General features: G+C 40.4%; 1 protein-coding gene across 1 annotated transcript in view; it reads left to right on the top strand.

The window, feature by feature from the left end:
- lemd3 (LEM domain containing 3) overlaps window positions 1-18,577 on the top strand; it is a 54,718-nt gene extending 36,141 nt beyond the window's left edge. The window contains exons 4-13 of the mRNA XM_080191148.1: window positions 148-224; window positions 2,806-2,885; window positions 3,001-3,146; window positions 8,520-8,621; window positions 8,714-8,816; window positions 8,930-9,108; window positions 13,328-13,409; window positions 16,069-16,174; window positions 16,331-16,409; window positions 17,131-18,577. Coding sequence (XP_080047274.1) covers window positions 148-224; window positions 2,806-2,885; window positions 3,001-3,146; window positions 8,520-8,621; window positions 8,714-8,816; window positions 8,930-9,108; window positions 13,328-13,409; window positions 16,069-16,174; window positions 16,331-16,409; window positions 17,131-17,294 — 1,118 coding nt within the window. The 3' untranslated portion in view covers window positions 17,295-18,577. The remainder of the gene's footprint in view (window positions 1-147; window positions 225-2,805; window positions 2,886-3,000; window positions 3,147-8,519; window positions 8,622-8,713; window positions 8,817-8,929; window positions 9,109-13,327; window positions 13,410-16,068; window positions 16,175-16,330; window positions 16,410-17,130) is intronic.
- Window positions 18,578-21,585: the final 3,008 nt, after the last annotated feature.

Below are 21,585 nucleotides of genomic sequence, written 5' to 3'. Positions count from 1 at the left end.
TAATGTGTCGGTACAATGGGTGTTGCATCTTGCAATTCTGAACCATGTTGGGATTTTTGCCACTTGTTTTAAAATTACTTTTCATCAGCATTTTTAAGGTGACTCTATACTGACCTCATTTGTATTGTTGTTTCTTTCTAATCCCAGGGGACTATGATTGTGGACATCATGTCCATTATAAAAACAGAAGTCTTTCTGTCCAAGATGCTGCTGAATATGTGACTGTAAGTTATTTCAGGCATGTTTGCACTTTTATTACATGAATTGATTAGCCAATTCTCAGCCATAAAATGCTCTGTGCTTCTACAGTTTCTGAAACTATAGTATAGTTTCAGAAGCGCTGAGATACTAGAAAGTCTAACCAATAAAATAGTTGGAAGGAAAAAGTACTCTAAGCATTTTTGCTAATTGTTGGAAATAGCATTTATGCTTTTGCATTCAATTGTGAGCTGATCATGATTTGTGTCCACAATTTACTGAATCTTTTAAAAGGTGAATTCTAATAGGGAGCCCTCATGTGGATGATAGCTATGTTTCCTTGCACAATTGCATGTAGACGTTATAACTGCATGAATTAAAATGACTGCTTGTGCAATATTGTTTTGAATAAACACACAATTGTAAATGTTTGATTGATGGCCTGATGAAATGGAACTGACTATTGCAAATCAGCTGCAACCACAATAATAGATTCATTTGGTATTTAATATTTTTAAACAGGTAAATGAGACCATGGTGAAAGCAATATGCATGAGAATCTTTTGTTTTTTTTCCCCATGTAAAGCTAACCATTCTAGATAAGTGGCCTGCATATAATCAGTGATTAGGTTTTGGTTTTAAAATTTTGTTTTTATTTGCTGTCAATTTTGAATTAATCTATTTTAAAGTGCAGAAAAAAGAGTATTACACTGAGTTGAGCTTTTATGTTAAACTAAATATTTGCCTTAAGATATAGAGTCAAGAGGTTTACAGCATGGACAACAGGCCCTTTGGCCCAACTTGTCCATGTTGCCCTTTTGTTTTAAACTCCTAAGCTAATCCCAGTTGCCCACATTTGGCCCATATCCCTCTATACCCATCTTACCCATGTAACTGTCTAAATGCTTTTTAAAGACAAAATTGCACCTGCCTCTTCTACTACCTCTGGCAGCTTATTCCAGACACTCACCACCCTGTGGGGAAAAAGTTGCCCCCTGGGCACTTTTCTATCCCACCCCTCTCACCTTAAACCTATGTCCTCTAGTTATATGTTCTATTGTTCTTCACAAATGAAAAGACTGATTTGTTAAACACTTACTGTAATAAAAATCAATCTCCAATTTCTGTTAATACAATTTAAGAAAATAAATATCTAATTTTTTGGTCATGTATTTTTGAAAAAAGATGAAACAAGATCATTTGTGCAAACTTGAATTTTGTCCACTCTTTACAAACACTTGTCAAATATTTGACCTTTAACTTTTGTTAATAACTCTGAATTATAATTTAGTCTTAATCATTTTGCGGTTGTGTGTGACAAAATCCTTGAACAAATTTGTAGGCCCCGATTTTCCCATCCCCGCTACGCTAAAAAATTAGCACAGCAGGTCGGGAGAATCCCACGACGGCTGATTCGCGGGGTTTGTGTGAGCGTTTGTGCCGCACTTGCATCTCCCATCACTGGATTTCCGGTGGCGCCTGCTCGCACCAGAAGTCGGTGGGGAGATGCACAGACTGTTTAGATGGTCACTTTAATATTCTTTGAATGTGATTAGCGGAGCCTGGGACTAAAGTTTCCAGGACGGCTAGTGTCTCCCACACCGCCAGAGTGTTTCATTCCAGCAGGGATTACACTAGTTCCCCACCTTTGGGAAGCTAGCAGTCTGACCCCACTGGAGTGAAGGGAGCAATTGTGTCCCCTGCCATGGGGTCAGGCAGAAGATGGCACTGTCCAAGGAACAAAGTGCTAATGCCCAGGGGGCATTGGGCAGTGCTGGGGGACTGGGCCAAGAGGGCAATCGGGAGGAGTATGGGGTTCCACTGGCATTCTGCAGTCAGGGTCAGTGGGGGAAGAAGGGAGGCCAGCGATCGGGGCAGGTTGGTGGGGAGGGGAAGGAGTCGAGCCTGGGAATGGTTGGGGGGCCAGCGATTGGGCTGCGGTTGGGAGGGGGGTGGGGGGGTGGAGAACTGGTGTTGTGGGTTGCGGGGTGGCCAGTGGGGCCACTGCGCATGCATTGATCTCAGCACTGACAGATCAGTGCACATGCAGTGGCCCACTCAGTGTGCTGATTTGAGCCTCTTCAGCAGGAATAAGCCCCACCTCTTGAAATTTAATGATATTCACACTGGTGCCTCTGCAGTGCACAGCGTGTGGAAGATTCTTGTCTGAACTCCCACTGAGAAAACCAGCGTGAATTATTCCAGTTTTAACGTGAATTTGGTGCTTAGAATTTTTTTGGGAGAATTTGGTCCATAATCTGTGCTTAATTCGTTATTATCCAATGCTATTTACCCTCAAAGACAAATTTTCCTCTGACATACTCATCATTTTCCTGAATTGAATACTATTCAGTTTTTCCATTAAAGTCGGTTGTCTTTGACATGGTTGAACAAACTGATGGCTTTTTGATGTTCCTCCACTTCTTGTAGATGTTTTTGTGCAAGGGAGAAATCAGATTTTATCTTTAGTATCTAATTAGTTAATATGTCCATGTACCTAGTTAAAGGCTACCTGACTGTTGTGGTTGACCTGATGAATTTCTGAATTCTAAAATGTATAATAATATAAAATAGCTCATGACTTAATGTCTTATTAATCTCATACAGGTCCTTGATCCTAATCACGAAGAGAAATTTAATGGTTCACTACAGTGGATATTACGGAGTACAGATGATTTTGGTATAAAGTGAGTGAGTTTGTTCATTGTGGCTGGGTCCTGAACCCAAAATGCACATACATTTGAAAAACAAATCTCCAGAGCAGCGGGGCCATAATAACTAGGTCTTGTCTTTATTGCGCAGGTTGCTTGGCAGTGACTCAGATGTAAAAGTAAAAGATGTGAGTGAAGTACAGTATCTGGAGTCCACCCATCCACAAATGTCATTCATCTGTCGCTTTCGCCGTGCATTTTTAACTGTTTTGCACAGAATGTTTATATTCCTTGTTGGTGAGTCTCTCGTGCAGTAACTTTTCCAATGCTGTAGAGTATCTCATACATAGCACTAAAAATCAATCAGAGTTTTCTTGTACATTGAGCTGATAAAACAAACACATGAGCATTATTTAATAAATTGTATCGAAGGGTGACATTAAACTTGAGGCAGAAATCTGCAGTATCAATTAAATGGGACACTATGATAGGCATTTTGTAACGAATACCAATGATTACAGAATGGGGAATGGTCTTTAATGTCTTCTTAAATTAATTATCATCCTTTCAATTTCTTGCATCCTCTCCTCATCGTTTTCAACTCCCCTAGGTTCAAATTACTTCTGAGTACATCAGATATATTGACAGTCCTGTTTAAAGGAGTGGAATTGTTGCACCTTCATTTCTCCATAAAGATTGTTTCATGCACTTACTGATTTGTTAAATGTTTTGTTTGTTGGAATTTTATTGTTAAATATTGTTTAAACAGAATATTGACAAATGTAGAGCAGAAATGTTCCTGTATTTTGCTTAGAAACTGCTGAGGTATTGTAGTGAATGAAATGGTGGACCATAAAATTTGTTCAACTCGTATCGAATTTGAACTTCAGGACTATCCAGGACACAGCCACCTATTTGGCACCACAACCTTCATTCCTTCCAACACTGAAACACAGTGGCAGCTGTGTGTACCATTTACAAGGTGCATTGCAGGAACTCACCAAGGCTCCTTAAGAACATAAGAAATAGGAGCAGGAGTAGGCCATCTAGCCCTTGGAGCCTGCCTCGCCATTCAATAAGATCATGGCTGATCTGTCGCTGCTCAGTTCCACTTTCCCGCTTTCTCCCCATAACCCTTAATCCCCTCTCTTATCAAAAACCCATCAACCCGCGTCTTAAAAATATTTAGCGAGGCAGCCTCCACCACTTCAACGGGCAGAGAATTCCAGAGATTCACCACCCTTTGAGTGAAGAAGTTCCTCCTCAACTCCATTCTAAACCGCCCCCCTTTTATCTTGAGGCTGTGCCCCCTGGTCCTACTGTCTTTTTTGAGCGGGAAGAGTCTCTCCACCTCTATCCTATCCATCCCATTCATCATCTTATACGTCTTAATGAGATCTCCCCTCATTCTTCTAAACTCTTAACGAGCACAAGCCCAGTTTATTCAGCCTCTCCTCATAGCTCAACCCCCTCAACTCCGGTATCAGCCTAGTAAACCTCCTCTGCACTCCCTCCAAGGCCAAAATATCTTTGCGCAGGTGCGGCGCCCAAAACTGCACACAGTACTCCAGCTGCGGCCTCACCAATGCCCTATACAGCTGCAGCAAGACCTCCCTACTTTTATATTCAATCCCCCTCGCTATGAAGGCCAGCATCCCATTCGCCTTCCTGACCACCTGCTGCACCTGCAAGCTGGGTTTTTGCAACTCATGCACAAGGACCCCGAGGTCCCTCTGCACCGTCGCCTGCTGCAGTTTTTCGCCCCGTAAGTAATAGTCCTTCCTACCATTCTTCCTACCAAAGTGGACCACCTCACACTTGCCAACATTAAATTCCATTTGCCATTTCCTGGCCCATTCGCCCAGCCTATCTAGATCCTTCTGCAGACTCTCCACACCCTCCGCACAATTTGCCGGTCCCCCAATCTTGGTGTCATCAGCAAATTTCGACACCCTACACTCGGTTCCCTCCTCCAGATCATCTATATAAATGGTAAAAAGCTGAGGCCCCAGCACCGACCCCTGGGGCACTCCACTAGTCACCATCCGCCAATCCGAATAGCACCCGTTGACCCCCACTCTCTGCCTCCTATTTGACAGCCAGTCCTCTATCCACGCTAACACCCTACCCCCAACTCCATGTCCCTCGACCTTCTGCAATAACCTCTTGTGAGGTACTTTGTCAAACGCCTTCTGAAAATCTAGAAAGACCACATCCACCGGCTCTCCTCTATCCACTGCCCTAGACACATCCTCATAGGACTCCAGTAAATTTGTCAGACACGACTTCCCTTTAATGAAACCGTGCTGCGTCTGCTCTATCAAGCAATTCCCTTCAAGATGCCTTGCAATTTCCTCCTTAATGACAGATTCTAACATTTTACCTACCACAGATGTTAAACTAACCGGCCTATAATTCCCCGCCTTTTGCCTGGCACCCTTCTTAAACAACGGCGTAACATTAGCCGTTTTCCAATCATCCGGCACTTCCCCGGAATCCAGCTACGTCTGGAAAATAACCACCAAGGCATCCACTATCACCTCCGCCATTGGGCAGCACTTTACAAACCCATGACTGCTACTACCTAGAAGGACAAGAGCAACAGACACCACCATCACCGTGGAAGTTCCCATCCAAGCCATGCACCATCCTGACTTGGAAATATATCATCATTCTTTCATTGTCATTGGTGAAAATCCTGGCGCTCCCTCCTCTACAGCATTGTGGGTGTATCTACACCACACAGACTGCAGCAATTCAAGGCACCTCATCACCACCTCGAGGGCAATTAGGGTTATGTAATGAATGTTGGCCGAGCCAGAGTCACCTATGTCCCATGGACAAATAAAAGAATGTATGAAGAGAGAAGATATGTTAATGATTTGGAGTGCCTCTGGCTAATAATGCAGTCCTTGCCACTTAGGAATGGGAATCTGACCATCTTTGTTTGAAATTTAATGATATTCTCATCAGTGTCAATATCCTGGGTGTTATCATTGACCAAGAAACTAGAGCAGCAGTATAAATTCTGTGGCTATAAGTGCAGTTCAGATGCTAGAAATTTTGTCGTGTATAATTCTGACTCCTCAAAAGGTCACCCACCATCTGCAAGACTTCAGTCTGGGATGTGATGAAAGATTCCCTGCTTGACTGCAGCCTCAACAACCTGAGCGCAAGACCATCTGGGACAAAACAGCCCACTTGATCAGCAGCCCATGCAGAACCTTAAACGTTTGCTGCCTCCCAACACCAGCACAGTGGCATCAAAGTGTACCATCTGTCAGATGCACTGCAGCAACTTGCTAAGCCTCTTTTGACAGCACCTTCCAAACCTCTACCACTTGAAAGAGTGGCAGAAAAATGGGAGCACCACTACCTGAAATTTTCACTTCCATTGGATCATAATCCTGGAAGTCTCCTCTCTAATGACACTGTCGATTCATCTACACCATATGGATTGCAGATTTCAAAAGGCGATTCATCATCACCTCACTGGCTATAGGGAATTGGAAATAATGCTGGCCTTACATCCCATGAACAAATATCTAAATTAGAAATGCAGTTTGCCTTCTATACATGATGGCCCAAACAACAAGACCTTTAGTTATCTTCCTCTTTCTCCCACTAACCATGTTTGCAGCCCAACAGATTGATTGTCTGTCATTCTTGCTGCAGCAGGGGTGTTTTTGTTTTCTTTGGAAGTGGGGTGCCAATTCTGACACCACCTCTTGTCAATGTTTTCTGTGTGCTGTGCAATAATCCAGAAATTTCCACGCAGGTTGATCAGAAGCAGCTTGTTTATGTTGCCAAAAATTCCCTTCCACTATCGTTGATAGGCCCTCGACCATATCACTCCTATTTATCACAATTGGCTCTTACTTCCGCAATCACACAACACCACCTATTTCCACTTCTTCGACATTAGTGAATCACTCATTCGTGCCTTCGTTATATCTAGTTTCAATTCTAAAGTATTCCTGGCTGGTCTCTCACATTCTGCTGCCTATAAACTTGTGGATCAGTTTTGGGTGACCCCATGTTTTAGTTCACAGCAACTGATGTTGACCTATTGCAACTGTGCTCACTGACCTATGATAGCACCTGGTCAAGCTTCATTTTAAAATTCTTGTTTGTAAATGCCTCTGTCCTGGTGTTTAAGTGTCTGTTTCTCTCAGTCGCACAATCCTCTGATACCTTTGCTAATCTAATTATGGCCTCTTGTGCATCCCCAATTTTACTTGCTCCATCTTTAGTGTCCATGCCTTCAGTTGCCGAGGCCTCTAAGAATTTTCTTCTACTTTTCCAGTCTTCTGCTGAGGGCAGTACAGTAGCACAGTGGTTAGCACTGCTGCTTCACAGCTCCAGGGACCTGGGTTTGATTCCCAGCTTAGGTCACTCTGTGTGGAGTTTGCACATTCTCCTCGTGTCTGCATGGGTTTCCTCCAGGTCATCCGGTTTCCTCCCACAGTCCGAAGATATGCAGGTTAGGTTGATTGGCCGTGCTGAAATTGCCCTTTAGTGTCCTGAGATGCATAGGTTAGAGGGATTTGCAGGCAAATGTAGGGATGTGGAGGTAGGCCTGGGTGGGATTGTGGTCAGAGCAGACTCAAAGAACAACACGGCATGGGAAACGGGCCCTTCGGCCCAACAAGCCCACGCCGCCATTTTAACATTGAGTGCCCTCCTGTACCCATGATCTTTGTCTACACCTGTTGGGGAAGATTGAGGGAAGACTAATTTAGGGACAATTTGTTACACCAATCAGCCTAAGAGCACATTTTTGGGATGTGGGAGGAAACCAGAACACCCGGAGAAAACCCACGCAATCATGGGGAGAGTGTGCAAACTCCCGCAGACACCAGCCCAAATCCATGTATCTGCACAGCAAACAATGATAGTCACTGAGCTGTCATGTTGCCTGTCAGATGGTCCAGTTTAAGTGTACACTAACAACGTGAAGCACTAGGCAACTCTCGAAGCAACATCCGAGAGTAGCCATCGCACGACCCACTGCGTGTATGCCCCTTGTCGGTCAACAAGGCGGACCGAATCACCTGTGAAGTAAAAGAAAAGACATCAATAAACATGCAAAATTTAGACATTTACGGAATCCCCAGAAGCGCTAAAATAAAGCAAGTGAGCCATGAAATATTTTGGAAGGTCCATAGGAATCACTTGATTCCCAGGGACGTCCCAAAGCTCTTGATCCTTAGAAAAGTCTCCTGTATCCCTCCATCTCTAATCTGCTCATGTGCCTGTCTAAGTAAGCCTTAAACAACCCCAGCGTGCCTGCCTCCACCACCCTACGTGGCTGGGCCGAATCGCCCCTCTCTTTACTGGAGGGTTTCTATGATTTCTTCTACGATTTCCATCTTTAAGACACTTCCTATTAATCACCTCTTTGACCAAGCTTTTGGTCATCTGCCTTAATATCATCTTACATGGCTCTGTCATGCTTCATTTTGTAACATGCCTGTGAAGCCACCTGGGACATTTTGTTAAAGGTGCTATATAAATTGTGGGTGTAAATAAATTCATAGTTAACTGCAAACTTTAAATTGCTGAATTCAAATAAATCAATTTGTAACACTGGATATATATTGCTTAATTTTAATGTAGGATTACCATTTTATTGGATCATCTTTTGATTTTAATTGGTTTTTATTGCAGGTGTGGGAATTGTGTGGGGAGTGCTTCATTACATGAAGTACCGCTGGCGGAAGGAAGAGGCAGAAACCAGACAGATGTATGATATGGTGGAAAGAATCATAGGTACTTAATACTTCCTTTGGAATTAGATTGTGCTTCAAGACTAGAGAAATTCACAAATAAAACAAATTGATTTAAAACTGTTTTTTCTTTAGATGTTCTGAGAAGCCATAACGAAGCCTGCCAAGAAAATAAGGACTTGCAGCCCTATTTGCCAATTCCCCATGTGCGTGATTCTCTCATTCCACCCCAGAATAGGTAAGAAAATTCCATAGTATACACCAAAAATTGAACGTCCAACTAATACAGTAGGTGAAAGTATTTTCACTGCACTGATTCATTAAAGTACATTTTTATTTGGAATGTCACAGGAAAAAAATGAAAAAGGCATGGCAGAGAGCTGTGGTTTTTGTTGAAACAAATGAGTCTCGTATTCGGAAAGAAACCCAAAGGATAGGTGGAGGAGATTTCTTTGTTTGGAGGTGGATTCAACCAGCTTCGCCTTGTGATAAAATTACAGTTGTGCCGTCCAAAGTATGGCAAGGAAAAGGTAAGACTGGCATCCAGTGTATATTTTACATGTATTTTGAAATTCTGTAGGTTTGGTTTTTTAAGTAACTGCTAATAGATCAAAAAATTCTAATGAATTGTTGAGTGCCCTTCTCTTCAGTTGGTTTGCTTGGTGTTGTTTAGAATTCATCACATGATTTTGTTCACAGCACTGACATAGTTAAAACACATGATGTGGATTTTGCATGAATAATTGCAAATAATTGGGTTAAAACTGAATTGCAGTGTGTCTGGTGCCATGTGAAGTATACAGTGTTATTCATAGCTACTGAGTATAATGTATAGGTGTAGCCCATCCAGCAAATATTTGGTGTGACACATGTCTGCTCATCCAACATATGGACCCTAATTCAATATTTTTGTGTTGTACTTGAGTCTTTGCAAATTGATTTTTTTTTAAATTTCCCCATATCACCTGGAATCAATTAGGGTGGAGATCTTTCCTTCCTTCATTCATCCTCCACGCAGCACCAGAGTTTAGTTCGGTTTATAACCGGTGAACTTGTTTGTGTAAATTGCACAAAATTTCAAGTTTGTGGATAGGCATTAGTGACTATTGTCTGTAAGGCTTCAAAACCTGTGCCATCACATCAGTTTATCTTTCTCCAGCTTAAAAGACAGTGTTCTGCCCCAGTTAAAAATGGTATTTTTCTGCCTCTCTGTTGCAGTATTTGAAGATTTGCCCCAAATCCAGTCTCACTCAGACATGGATCAGGATAAGATAGTACTTTTTTGCAAATGTATTTTTGTTTTCAAATTGGTTGCATGCCAGGAATTGGATATTGACACTGGTGCAGGTAAATGCAGACGCAGAACACCAGCCAGCAATGTTTAAAATCAGATACAAATAAATTTTTAAAAATCAATCATGATCAGGCTCTTTTAAACAGGTAAAACAAACGGTACAAAAAAAAACCAAGACACAACACTTGCAGGAGTTCCTTAGGGCAGTGACCTTGGCTCAGGCATGTTCGGCTGCTTCATCAATGATCATTCCTCCATCATCAGATCAAGGGGGAGTATTCACATATGATTCCCATCTTCAGTAGCATTCCCAACTCTTCAGATACTGCAGCAGTCCATGTCTGCATGCAGCAACACCTGTACAAACCTTAGCCCAAGCATAGATGGTGTCCAAGTACGAGACAATAACCATGTCTAACAGGAGAGAATCTAATCATCTCCTCACAGCATTCAATGGTATTGCCATTGTTGAATCCACTGTTGTCATCCTGCAGTCTACCATTGATGAGAAACTTAACTGGACCGTCTTTTTAAATACTGTGTCCAGAAGAGTAAGCCAGAGGCTAGGAACTCTGTGGCAAATATGGAACTCTGCAGCAAAATAACTCACCACCTGGTTTATCCAGCACCTGCAAATCACAAGTCAGGAATGTGAGGGAACACTCTCCACTTGCTTAGATGAGTGCAGCTACAACAGTTCACGTTTGACCCCATCCAAGCCAAGGCTGCCTGCTTGATTGATACTCATCCACCAATTTAAACGTTTACTCCCTCCACCAAAAGTGCACTGTGGCAGCAACGCATACCGTATCCAAGATGCACTGCAGCAATTCATCAAGGCTCCTTCAACAGCATCTTCCAAACCCACATCCTCTGCCACCTAGAAGGACACGATAGATCTTTTATGAGAAGGTCACCACCCATAAATTCCTCTCTAAGCCCCACACCATCCTGGTTTGGAACTTTATTATCAATCCTTCATTGTCACTGCGTTAGAATCTTGGTACTTCCTCATTAATTGCATTGTGGGTGTAGCTACATACACCATGTGGAATGTAGTGGTTCAAGAAGTGTCTCTCTGCTACCTTCCCGAGAGCAATTGGGGATTGGCAATAAATGATGCCTGAGATGCATGCGCCCCCATGAATCAATATGTACCATCACATTAATTGCAATGGAGTGTTTAAAATTTGTAGATATTCAAGTTACTTTGTCTGATTTGAAGCAATTTTAGTCTTGAGTGTTTCGTATCATCAAAAGCCTCGAAGCAAGTTAGTGAGAAGTCACTGGACAGCTAAGTGTATGTTGGGATGCTGTCTACACTGTTACCGTCTTCTAGGGAAGAAACTTTGATCATGTTCAAGGTCATTTGACTGCTGTTTGTCATTTCAATCAAGTTGCAATTATAATGTGACGCTCACAAGTTTACTTTGCAAAACTGTTTAGATTTGACCATCTATAGTCAATTTTTTTTCTGATCTGTCCTGGTAGTGTTTTGGAAGTATTCTTATTCTCAATTTGGGCTATTGTGAATACTGAAATAATTACCACCTTGTGAAATTTTCTGTTTTGAAAAGGTGGCATCTTCTGCATTCTAATCCCACTTAACCATTTTTTTCATATCTTGCATTACTCTAGTCTTTTTAGAGATAAGAACTTGTTAGCTGGTCACTTCCAGGTTAGATTCAGATTAAAATAAACAAAATAGTTTCTTAACTCCAAAGCAAAAGAGATGGAAGAATGCTTGAGTGAGGCATAAACATTGGGATAAACTGGTTTGGCTGAATGACCTGTTTGTGTCCTAAATCCTACATATGATAGCAGACCTACTATCACAGCAAAATGTTTTCTGTGTACTTAGCAAAGCAATTTCCTAGATCAGTGAAACTAGTCTTAATTCTTTTTTGGTATGTGGAAGATGCAACCAATCAAATTATGAAGCCTGGCTTACAAAGTATGTCATTTAGTCTTTATTCTTATTTTCTCCCCTCAAAATGATTTTTTTGCTTGAATGTCATCATCATCATCACTTTGGTATCCTATTACAGTGATGATTCTTCCAAGTTTAATTATAGTAGTTGCAATACTACCATGTCAGATAGTTGTCATATGTGAGCCTTGATGGCAAGTGGCAGCTGGCATTTAGACAAGAGAATGGGAGACACTTTGCAGGCAGATTTGATCCACGTATAACGGTAACTGCCAAGAATTTGATACTGCAAAATAATTGAAGCAGGTTACCCATACATCAATTGAGGCCAGTTACAATGACCATGTACCACAGTGGCTGAATTAACTAATTCAGCACAAATGAGAAACCTAAGAAATACATGAGGCAGTACATTTTACCAATGAGTCATTGGAATGCAAATGATAGGTAAAATGTTTTTTCTTCTAAATTAAACTTGCTAATTTGAAGGTGCTAAAACATTCATAATTCTTTGCAGTTGGATGGGTCTGCTTTTGTCAAAATATTTTGAGAAATTGTTCAATTTTTATGTTGCATGGAATATAGTATTACGATCTTGAGAGAGGCCATCAGCTTTTTAAAAAGCTATTAATTAAAAAACTATGCTACAAGGATTTGCATATTAACCAAAACCTGTTACTATGCAAGATTTTTTTTTAAAAGTACAACCAATTCAACACTTCTTTGTAAACCATTGATTTTAAACCTAAAAATCTTATTGGACCACTTCCTGTTAGATGTTTTCAGTTCCAACCAAGGATTTCCCTATACGTGATACTGTATACTGAGAACCCTTTCACTTCTCAGACCAAAGCAATGTGAGCCACAGCTCTCTGGAATTCACTTTGACTCCCTTTAGTTTCCCAGTCAGGCATTTACACTTGCAGAGCTCTTGCATGCTCTTCCTATTTAGATCCTGTAATTCCTGCTTACAGACTTGAACCCAGGAACACACCCGATTCCCTATATAATATATGCACGTATACATATACTGCCTTCGGTGTTGCAAGCTGACGGCTATTTCTGTGAGAAAACACAGATAAACTCAAACCAAATGATTGCCTTCCTACAATATATTTCTGTGGCAGTGTGGCACATCGTGGATGTCCCAGAGTGATCCAGACCAGTCAATTTTCAGCTTTGTCTGCCATTTGATCTGAAAAGTATATGGATACTTTAAGTCTTTCTCTTGTTTTCCTGTTGCTTGCAAGCCTTCCTTTGATTTGGGACCTAGTTGGAAAATTATTGGAGAAAACTAGGTATTTCTACCAAGAAACTCAGGGAAAAGAGCCCATTGTTAACACTTCCACTTCTGAACTTTTTAAATCAACATGCAGTATCCTTTGAATGTAGCTATGTTAGAGTGTTTGCCAGTTATTCCAATCCAGATTTTTGCACTTCTACGTTCAACTTTCAAATTTTTAAAACAAATTGATATAAAATTGCATATTCATAACAAATGATTCTGAATTTCTCCTCTTTTTAGCCTTCCATCTTGATGGTAGAAATTCACCACCCAACAGTTTGACACCCTGTTTAAAGATCCGCAACATGTTTGACCCGGTCATGTAAGTACCTAATGAGTTATGGTGATTCTATTCAATTGCACATGAATACTGCAGGCTTGAAGTGATCAAATGTATGTTAAAGATGTAAATTTGTAGCCAGTTTTATGTAAACTTTAAAAATGCTGAGCAAATTTAAAAGCTTTAGTTCTATAATTTGACTTAACATCTTTTAAAACTAGTAGAATTTCAGTTTAATGTTCCACTATCATTTTTATCTGATCAGTGAAATTACAGGAAGAATAGCAAAATCAAAATTCATGGTTTTGGCTGCTGAGTTGACAATTTGTTCTCAGTCCAATTTCTTTTGTTTACTATTTTTCTAATGTATTATGTGGAGCATCAATATTTTTTCATTAGCATAACAGTGGGTTTATAGTTGCCTTTCCAAACACCACTGATTTGCATCAGACTAAGGAAAGGGTTTGGCATTATTTATCAGCTAACGTTCCTCGAGTCCTACGTTAACTATTTTGTTTAAATGTACGAGTTAAACTTGAAAGATTTGTTTGTCAAGTTTTGTTCATTGCCCGTGTTCTCACATTTTCAAAATTATCTTCCGATTGGTTAAAAGATATACTAGTAATGTCCAGTGTCAGTTCTTTTCAAATTCTGATGCTGCCAAATCTCAAAGTAGGATTCTTTTATTAGGTCTGTCCTGATTGACATTGGAATAGTACCAGATTAAAGGTACACATGGAATCAATGGATACAGTATATTTGGAATTTAAAAAAGCATTCAATGGGGTGTGACAGAAGAAGTTAATACACAGTTTTGTGTACCTGAAGATGTGCCAGAGTGTGGCAACTAGAGGATTTTAGTAACTTCATTGAGGTGTTAATGTAAGCCTACTTATGACACTAATAAATAAACTTGTTTAAAAATTGAGCTCATAAAACTGAACATAATATATTAGCACAGATTGAGGATCAATTTTGGGCACATGACTGAGTAGGTATAAATGTGTTATTTTAGTATTGGCACATTGATCTTTGGTCCCCAGTAAATACAATGCTTGGTTGGCAGCTATTTACAATCTATATCAATTAACTCAGTCCTCACATCTGGATTCATGTATCTCAATTTTCTGATGATGCAAAGCAAGTTGGGAAATAAGTCGTGTGAGTACAGGCTATAAAAAGATATGGAGAGGTTAAGTGAGTGGGCGAGGGGGTGGCAATATAATGTGGAGAAGTGTGAAATTGCCACTTCAGTAAGAAAAATAGAAAAATTAAATATTTTTAGGTTAGAGGCTATGAATGTTAGTATTCAGAGAGATGTCTTACAAAAATAAAGTTAACAAGAAATAGCAAGCAAATGGTATGTTGGTCATTACTATAGAGGGGCTGAAATGTCCTTACTGCAATTACATAGCATCGTGGTGAGACTGCACTAGAGTACTGTGCACAGTTCTGGCCTCCAAAGGATGTACTTGCCTAATTAATGAAGGTCAACTGGATCTATATTCCTTAGATTTCAGAAGAATGAGAGGTGATCTCATTGAACCATTAAAAAATGCTGGGTGGATGTTCCCTCCAGCTGGAGAGTCTCCAGCTAGGGCACGGTCCTCAGAATGAGGGTTGAACATCTCGGGCTGATGTGGGGAGAAATTTCTTTGCTCACTGTTTATGAAATTTTAGAATCTTCTACCCTGAGAGCTGTGAAAGCTCAGTTCTTGAATATATTTAAAACAGTTTCCAAAAATATTTCTTTCCAGGGGAATCAAGGTATCTAGGGATAGCACGGGGAAGGAGGAATTGGCCATCATCTCATTGAATGGCAGAGCAAGCGCAGTGGGCCAAATGGCCTGCTCCTTTTGATATGTAAATTGTTCTGGCTTAATGGACCTGCTGCTCCTTTAGTTTTTCTACTATATACTAGCAAGAAAATGAGTGAAAATATAGAAATACACAAGACGAAGAGCAATTTGGAAACATCTGAAATATGAAATTTCAGTTTCAGTAAAAGATATTTGCAACGACTTGTAAAGCACCTTAACATAAGACATACCACATGTTTCATATATGAGGCAGAGCCATGTGAGATGGTGGATCAGGTGACAAAAGCTTGAACAGAGTTAGGTTTTAAGGAACAGGGGTTAAAGTTTATGTATTTATTGGTCACAAGTAAAGCTTACATCAACATTGCAATGAAGTTACTGTGAAATTCCCCTAATCGCCACACTCAGGTGCCTGCTCAGGTCAATGTACCTAATCAGCAAGTCTTTTAGACTGTAGGAGGAAACCGGAGACATGTGGAGAATGTGTAAACTCCACACAGGTAGTAACCCAAGAAGGGGATCAATCCCGGGTCCCTGGCGCTGTGAGGCAGCAGTGCTAACCATTATGCCACCAAGCTGAGTGTCTTAAAGGAGGAATTTGATCTGGAGAGACGAGAGAATTCCCGAGCTTAGGGCCTCTGTCCAATAGGAAGCTGCTTTTTGTATGCGTAGAAAATAAGATATGATACACACGAGGTTGTTCACACCTTGGGCATAATTTTCGTTCAGATATTCATGAATCCATAGATGAAAGCCCAGTGTCTGCTCCACTAAGCTATCCAATTCCCAGAAACACGTGTTTGGTTACTTTCTATTATACATGATGTCTGTGTTTTTCAGTTCACTTTAAAAACTGTATGTTTATCATTTTTATTTTGCAGGGAGATTGGGGATGACTGGCATGTTGCAATTCAGGAAGCAATCCTAGAGAAATGCAGTGACAATGAGGGAATTGTTCATATTGCAGTGGATAAGAATTCGCGTGAGGTTAGATGTACTGCCTTTTTCTTGGCAGATATTCTGATTTCATCATTTTGATGTGTGCCTAACTGATTTACTTAATTACAAGAAAAATTATCAGACTTTGATGTGGTTTCCTTGTTTTTGCTCATACAATCATTTCCTCCTTTCTTTCTGCTGTAGGGTTGTGTGTACGTGAAATGTTTATCGCCAGAATATGCTGGCAAGGCTTTTAAAGCACTTCATGGCTCATGGTTTGATGGTAAGATGCTTTAAAATTGCTCATACACATTTACGATTCACATTCTGTCATTTGAAACCTGAAAATAACATGTTAAATTTAAAGCCAACAATTGTAAAAACAAAATATGGCTTTCATTTCAACATCCTATTTGTCAGGAACTTTTCACAAGGAATCCAAATTAACAGGCAAATCAGACCTGCTCTGATTCACTCTTTAATCGCTTTTATAAACCTTCTAGCCGCTAGGATTATATTTGGAAGGCTGTGGGGGGAGGGGGTAGTAGTGACACGTACAAAGTTTTTGCACTATGCTTTGGAATCCATTACACTGCTACAGAAAACATGATGAAGATTTATTTTTGCAGCCATCTTAACCATGCTGTAGAAGTGTCAATTTGCGAGGCCCAGCATTTTGCCATTGAAAGGCAGATTGCCAATACCTGTTACAGGGCATAAGTAGAACAAATATTACTTGTTGAAGTTTATTGAAATCTCCTGAGGTTGTTGAGGTTGGTTTTTTTTTAGCTTGGAACGCTAAATTATGCAAAGATAATTGCACTTCTGGGTGGCATCTGTTTTTAAAAAAGCAAAAGTGACAGATAACTTTTTTTTGTAATCAATTGCGTAATGTAAAATTCATCAGATGTCCTTGCTGTCAGATGCATTGTAGTGAATATATACAATTGTTTCCATGGTGCTTCTTGAGTCTTCATTTAATTAACCTTCTTGTTTTTTTTCAGGAAAACTAGTGACTGTAAAATATCTGAGGCTAGATCGTTACCATTATCGTTTCCCTCAGGCTGTCCATTGCAACACTCCCTTAAAGCCATCAAATAGGTACATGAATTCAATGTCACATCTGCGTCTTCTGACCAACACAGCTAACTCACAAGGAGCATCATGAGACCTCTCCTACCCCTGCCAGTACTGTTACACTGCAGCAAGCGAAGTCCTGCTTGAATGCTCTGTCTTCCTTTTTATTGCTTTTATATGTACACTTTTTGTATTATAAGGAGTGCATCTTTTATGTCAAGATGCCAGGAAGCTGGAGAAAATTTCCAAAGGAGCTATCTGTAGCATTGGTGTATTGGGGTAAAAAGTAGTGGTGTAGAAGTAAAACAAGGTATGGCTTTCATACAACGGTTATTAATTCTTAGGTTATGGACTGGGCATGAACAGTTTTGTTTACTGGAAATTAATAATTTTTAGGTATATTAGAGATTAATCATGTACACTAAGGTCCAATCAGTATTTGACCACTGAGCTAAAGGAGAGGATATCAACAGGTCTGACTTGACTGCTCTAAACCTTTTGCATTTTTGCAATGTTGAATTACAGTGCCTGAATGTAAATTTGAGTGTAGTTTGGCACAGGACAGACATCTGATAGCTATAGATAGCACTGCAGGGAAGCTTTTTGGGTAACAGCAGAGAGCAAGAACACAAATACGTAGGGCACATTTCAACGGAGCTGTTTTAGATGAACTTGAACACCAATAAGGACAGCTTTACAGTGTAGCTGTCTGCTTAACAATGAGATCCAACTTTATTTGTGTGCTAAACATGTCTGGATTAAAGTAGTACTACCATGCAGAAAGAAGAAAACCGGTTGTGTTGTTGATATAATTTGCAGAATGACAATGTGCAGGTCAAATAATGCAAAACAGAAAACTTATTTTGATTAGCAACTCGGTCTATCTTTCATTAATAAATACAAGCAATCTGAGTAATGGAACCATTTGAAAAATGAATATGGTTTTGAACCTTCATTTAATTCTGCTTTTAGTCACTGTTTATTCCAAATATATGTCACCATCTGCAGTGAAGGAGCATTTCAGCATGGAATTGCACAAATGCACAATTTACTCAGTAAATATGATGCACACTGCCTGCAGCAGAACCTTACTGTGCCTTACCTTTGTGTGCTTGATACAGGCACTGTAATGAATAGGAATGTAGGTTAATTCCCAGTTTTAAAGCGTTCCACTTTGAAAACTAGCCAGTTTGTTCTGTACAGCTTTTTGTTGCACTTTGGTTAAAAAGTTGTACTAAAGTAAAGCAAGGAATCTTGCTGTACCTGGTGTGCATCGTGTGGTGTTGATATTATTCATGTTTTTGGGCCAACCCGTGGTGCATCTGGTTGTTGATCTGTTGTAAGAGTGAATGTATGTGGATGTGGCATTTTTTTTTAAGAAAAGGGGCACCGCTTGATGCAGATGCATCTTTGAATTTTCCAGCTTCTATGATGTATTTCATTTTATGTAAACATTGTACATTTATATATTGTAATATGTACCATTATGCAGCTTATTTTGCTTATAACTGTTAAGATTGACAATATCCCTACCTGCAAGACAGATGGGAAGGTGTATAATATCCAGAAGTTCAAACGGTTCAGATGTTTAATGTAATTTGTCATTTGTCTTGTAAAAACACTCTAATTAAAGGTTTACTAGGGGTTTTTAAAATGCTGGCATTTGTCTATTGTTCATAGCCTTTGTTTCAGTTTCTATTGCTGGTAACCTTTCTATTATCTTGCCTCAATCACCTGTGAAGTGAACCATTGTCAAATCATTATCCATCATGTAACAAACCATTCCAGGAGTGAATGAATTTGCATTTCATTTGCACCTCATCTTCTCAGGATGTGTCAGAGCACTTTCTTTTACAACTGATTACTTTCAAAATAGCACTGTAGGCAAAAACAGCAAATGAATAAATGACCAGATCATATGTAGCAATGGATCAGGAAGGGATGGTTGGCCAGCCAACTGAGGGATTTTTGAACAGTGGCTTAAGGTAGTTTTTATAGCCGTCACACTACCAGAAGGATGTGGATGCTTTGTAGAGAGTACAGAAAAGATTTACCAGGATATATGGAGGGCGTTAGCTATGAGTGGAGGTTGAAGAAACTTGGTTTGTTTTCATTGGAATGACGGGGGTTGAGAGGTGACCTGATAGAAGCCTACAAGATTGAGGGGCATCAATAGAGTGGATAGTCAGAAGCTTTTTCCCAGAGTGGAAGAGTCAGTTACTGAGAGGCATAGGTTTAAGGTGCGAGGGGCATTTTTTTTAAGAGGATAGTGAATGCCTGGAACTTGCTGCTGGGTGAGGTAGTGGAGGCAGATATGATAGTGACTTTTAAGGGACATCTTGACAAATACACGAATAGGATGGGAATGGAGGGATATGGTCCCCAGAAGGGTAGGGGGTTTTAGTTCAGTTGGGCAGCATGGTAAGTGCAGTCTTGGAGGGTTGAAGGGCCTGTTCCTGTGCTGTAACTTTCTTTTAGTTCAGAGTGGGGGGACAGGGGGCATCAGTTTAACCCCTTATCCAAAATAATGTGTCTCTGACAATGAAACAACCTGTCAGGATTGTGGAGTGTTAGCCTAAATTGCATGCTGAAATCTCTCAGATCTGCCACATCCTTCTAAATCAAAAGGCATGGATGTCACTAATTGAGCCACATGTTGCCAAACATTTGGTGATGGGAGTGGTATGTACCTAGCAAGAAGGAGAGAGGTTGCAAGATGTAAATATATCAGTTCTGAGGAGATTCTTAGAATTGGGGCTAGGGAGTTTGGAGGTCACAAAATTGTATGAGACAATAATTCTAGAGTACAGGGCTGTAGTGGTGAAAAGCCTTGCCACCAGTGGTAGAGTAAATGTTGGGGTGCATGTAGCAGAATTGTATAATCCTTTTATTTGACTATTTTAAAAATGAACTAAATAATTTATAAACTCTGTTTTAACGTGCTCTTGAACTGTTGGGAATCTGTAGTCTGGCTACTTTTTTTTAGAGGGATCTCTAGCCATCAGATGTGGGCTTCATTGGCAAGACGAGCCTAATCCTGATTGTCTTAAGGTTCTGGTAAAGCTGCTATCTTAAACAGTTGCAGTCCTTGGGATGTAGGCATTCCCACAGTGGGGAGTTCCAAAGTTTTGACCCAGTGACAGTGATCGAACAGCATATGTATATTTCCAAGTCATTGGCATATGACTTGAAGAGAAACTTGCAGCCGATGGCGTTCCCATGAACCTGCTGTCCTGTCCTACACAGTAGAGATTGTGGATTTAGGCATTGCTATCACTGAAAGTTTTCTCCCACTGTTTGGTGGCAGTGAGTTCTATTATTTTAAAGTAAACTGGCTGAACTAAGCTATCACTGACATTTTAAGATGCAAGTTTCTCTTTTAGTTAGAAGAACAGAAAATGCTGGAAAATCACAGCGGGTTGGAGAGCATCTGTGGAGAGAATAAAGCTAACATTTCGAATTTGGATGACCCCCTCGGAGCTCTGTTTAGTTATTTATCTGGTTTAATTATAACGTGTGCTAAGCATTTCTCACCAGTGTTTGATTTCTGTTGCAAACCATGACTTTTGTGTTTGAGAAATGACTTTAAGACTGCTGAATGGTCAAACGGCTCAAAGCCACTACACTGGTTACGGATGATCTCTGGATATTATGCAGCAAATTCTTAGTTTTATGATTTACCTTAACTCTGACATTTTAAGACGTACGTAATTGTATGTACAAGCAAAATATTGCAGATGCTGGAATGTGAAACAAAAACAAAATATTGGAAAAACCCAGCAGGTCTGACAGCATCTGTGGTGAGAATAGAGCCAACATTGAGTCTGAGTGACCCTTCAAGCCTACACTGGCTCTCTGACAGCATCCCATTCAGGTCCTGTTCTCATAATCCTACATATTTGCCCCACTAACCCACACATCTTTGAACACTAAGGGGCAATTTAGCCAATCCACCTAACTTGAACATCTTTGGAGTGTGGGAGGAAACCCACGCAGACACGGGGAGAACATGCAAACTCCACAGTCAAGCAGAGAATTGAACCTGGCTCCCTGGCACTGAGAGGCACAGTAAAAAGTCTGACAACACCAGGTTTTAGTCCAACCTATTTATTTGATAATATACTCACAAGCTTTCGAGGGACACCCTCTTCGTCAGGTGAAGAGGGTGTCCCTCGAAAGCTTGTGAGTATATTATCAAATAAATAGGTTGGACTAAAACCTGGTGTTGTCAGACTTTTTACTGTGTTTACGCCAGTCCAACGCCGGCATACCCACATCATGACTGAGAGGCACATCAGGTTAAAGATCAACAGTTTATTTGTTAACACAAGCCACAAGCTTTCGGAGCACTGCCCCTTTATCAGGTGAGTGGGATTTGTGTA

The sequence above is a fragment of the Carcharhinus amblyrhynchos genome, chromosome 6 (genome assembly GCF_965287045.1).
Source record: "Carcharhinus amblyrhynchos chromosome 6, sCarAmb.v2.hapA, whole genome shotgun sequence".
In the NCBI taxonomy this organism is placed as follows: Eukaryota; Metazoa; Chordata; class Chondrichthyes; order Carcharhiniformes; family Carcharhinidae; genus Carcharhinus; species Carcharhinus amblyrhynchos.
This window is presented reverse-complemented; position numbering and strand designations above follow the sequence as displayed.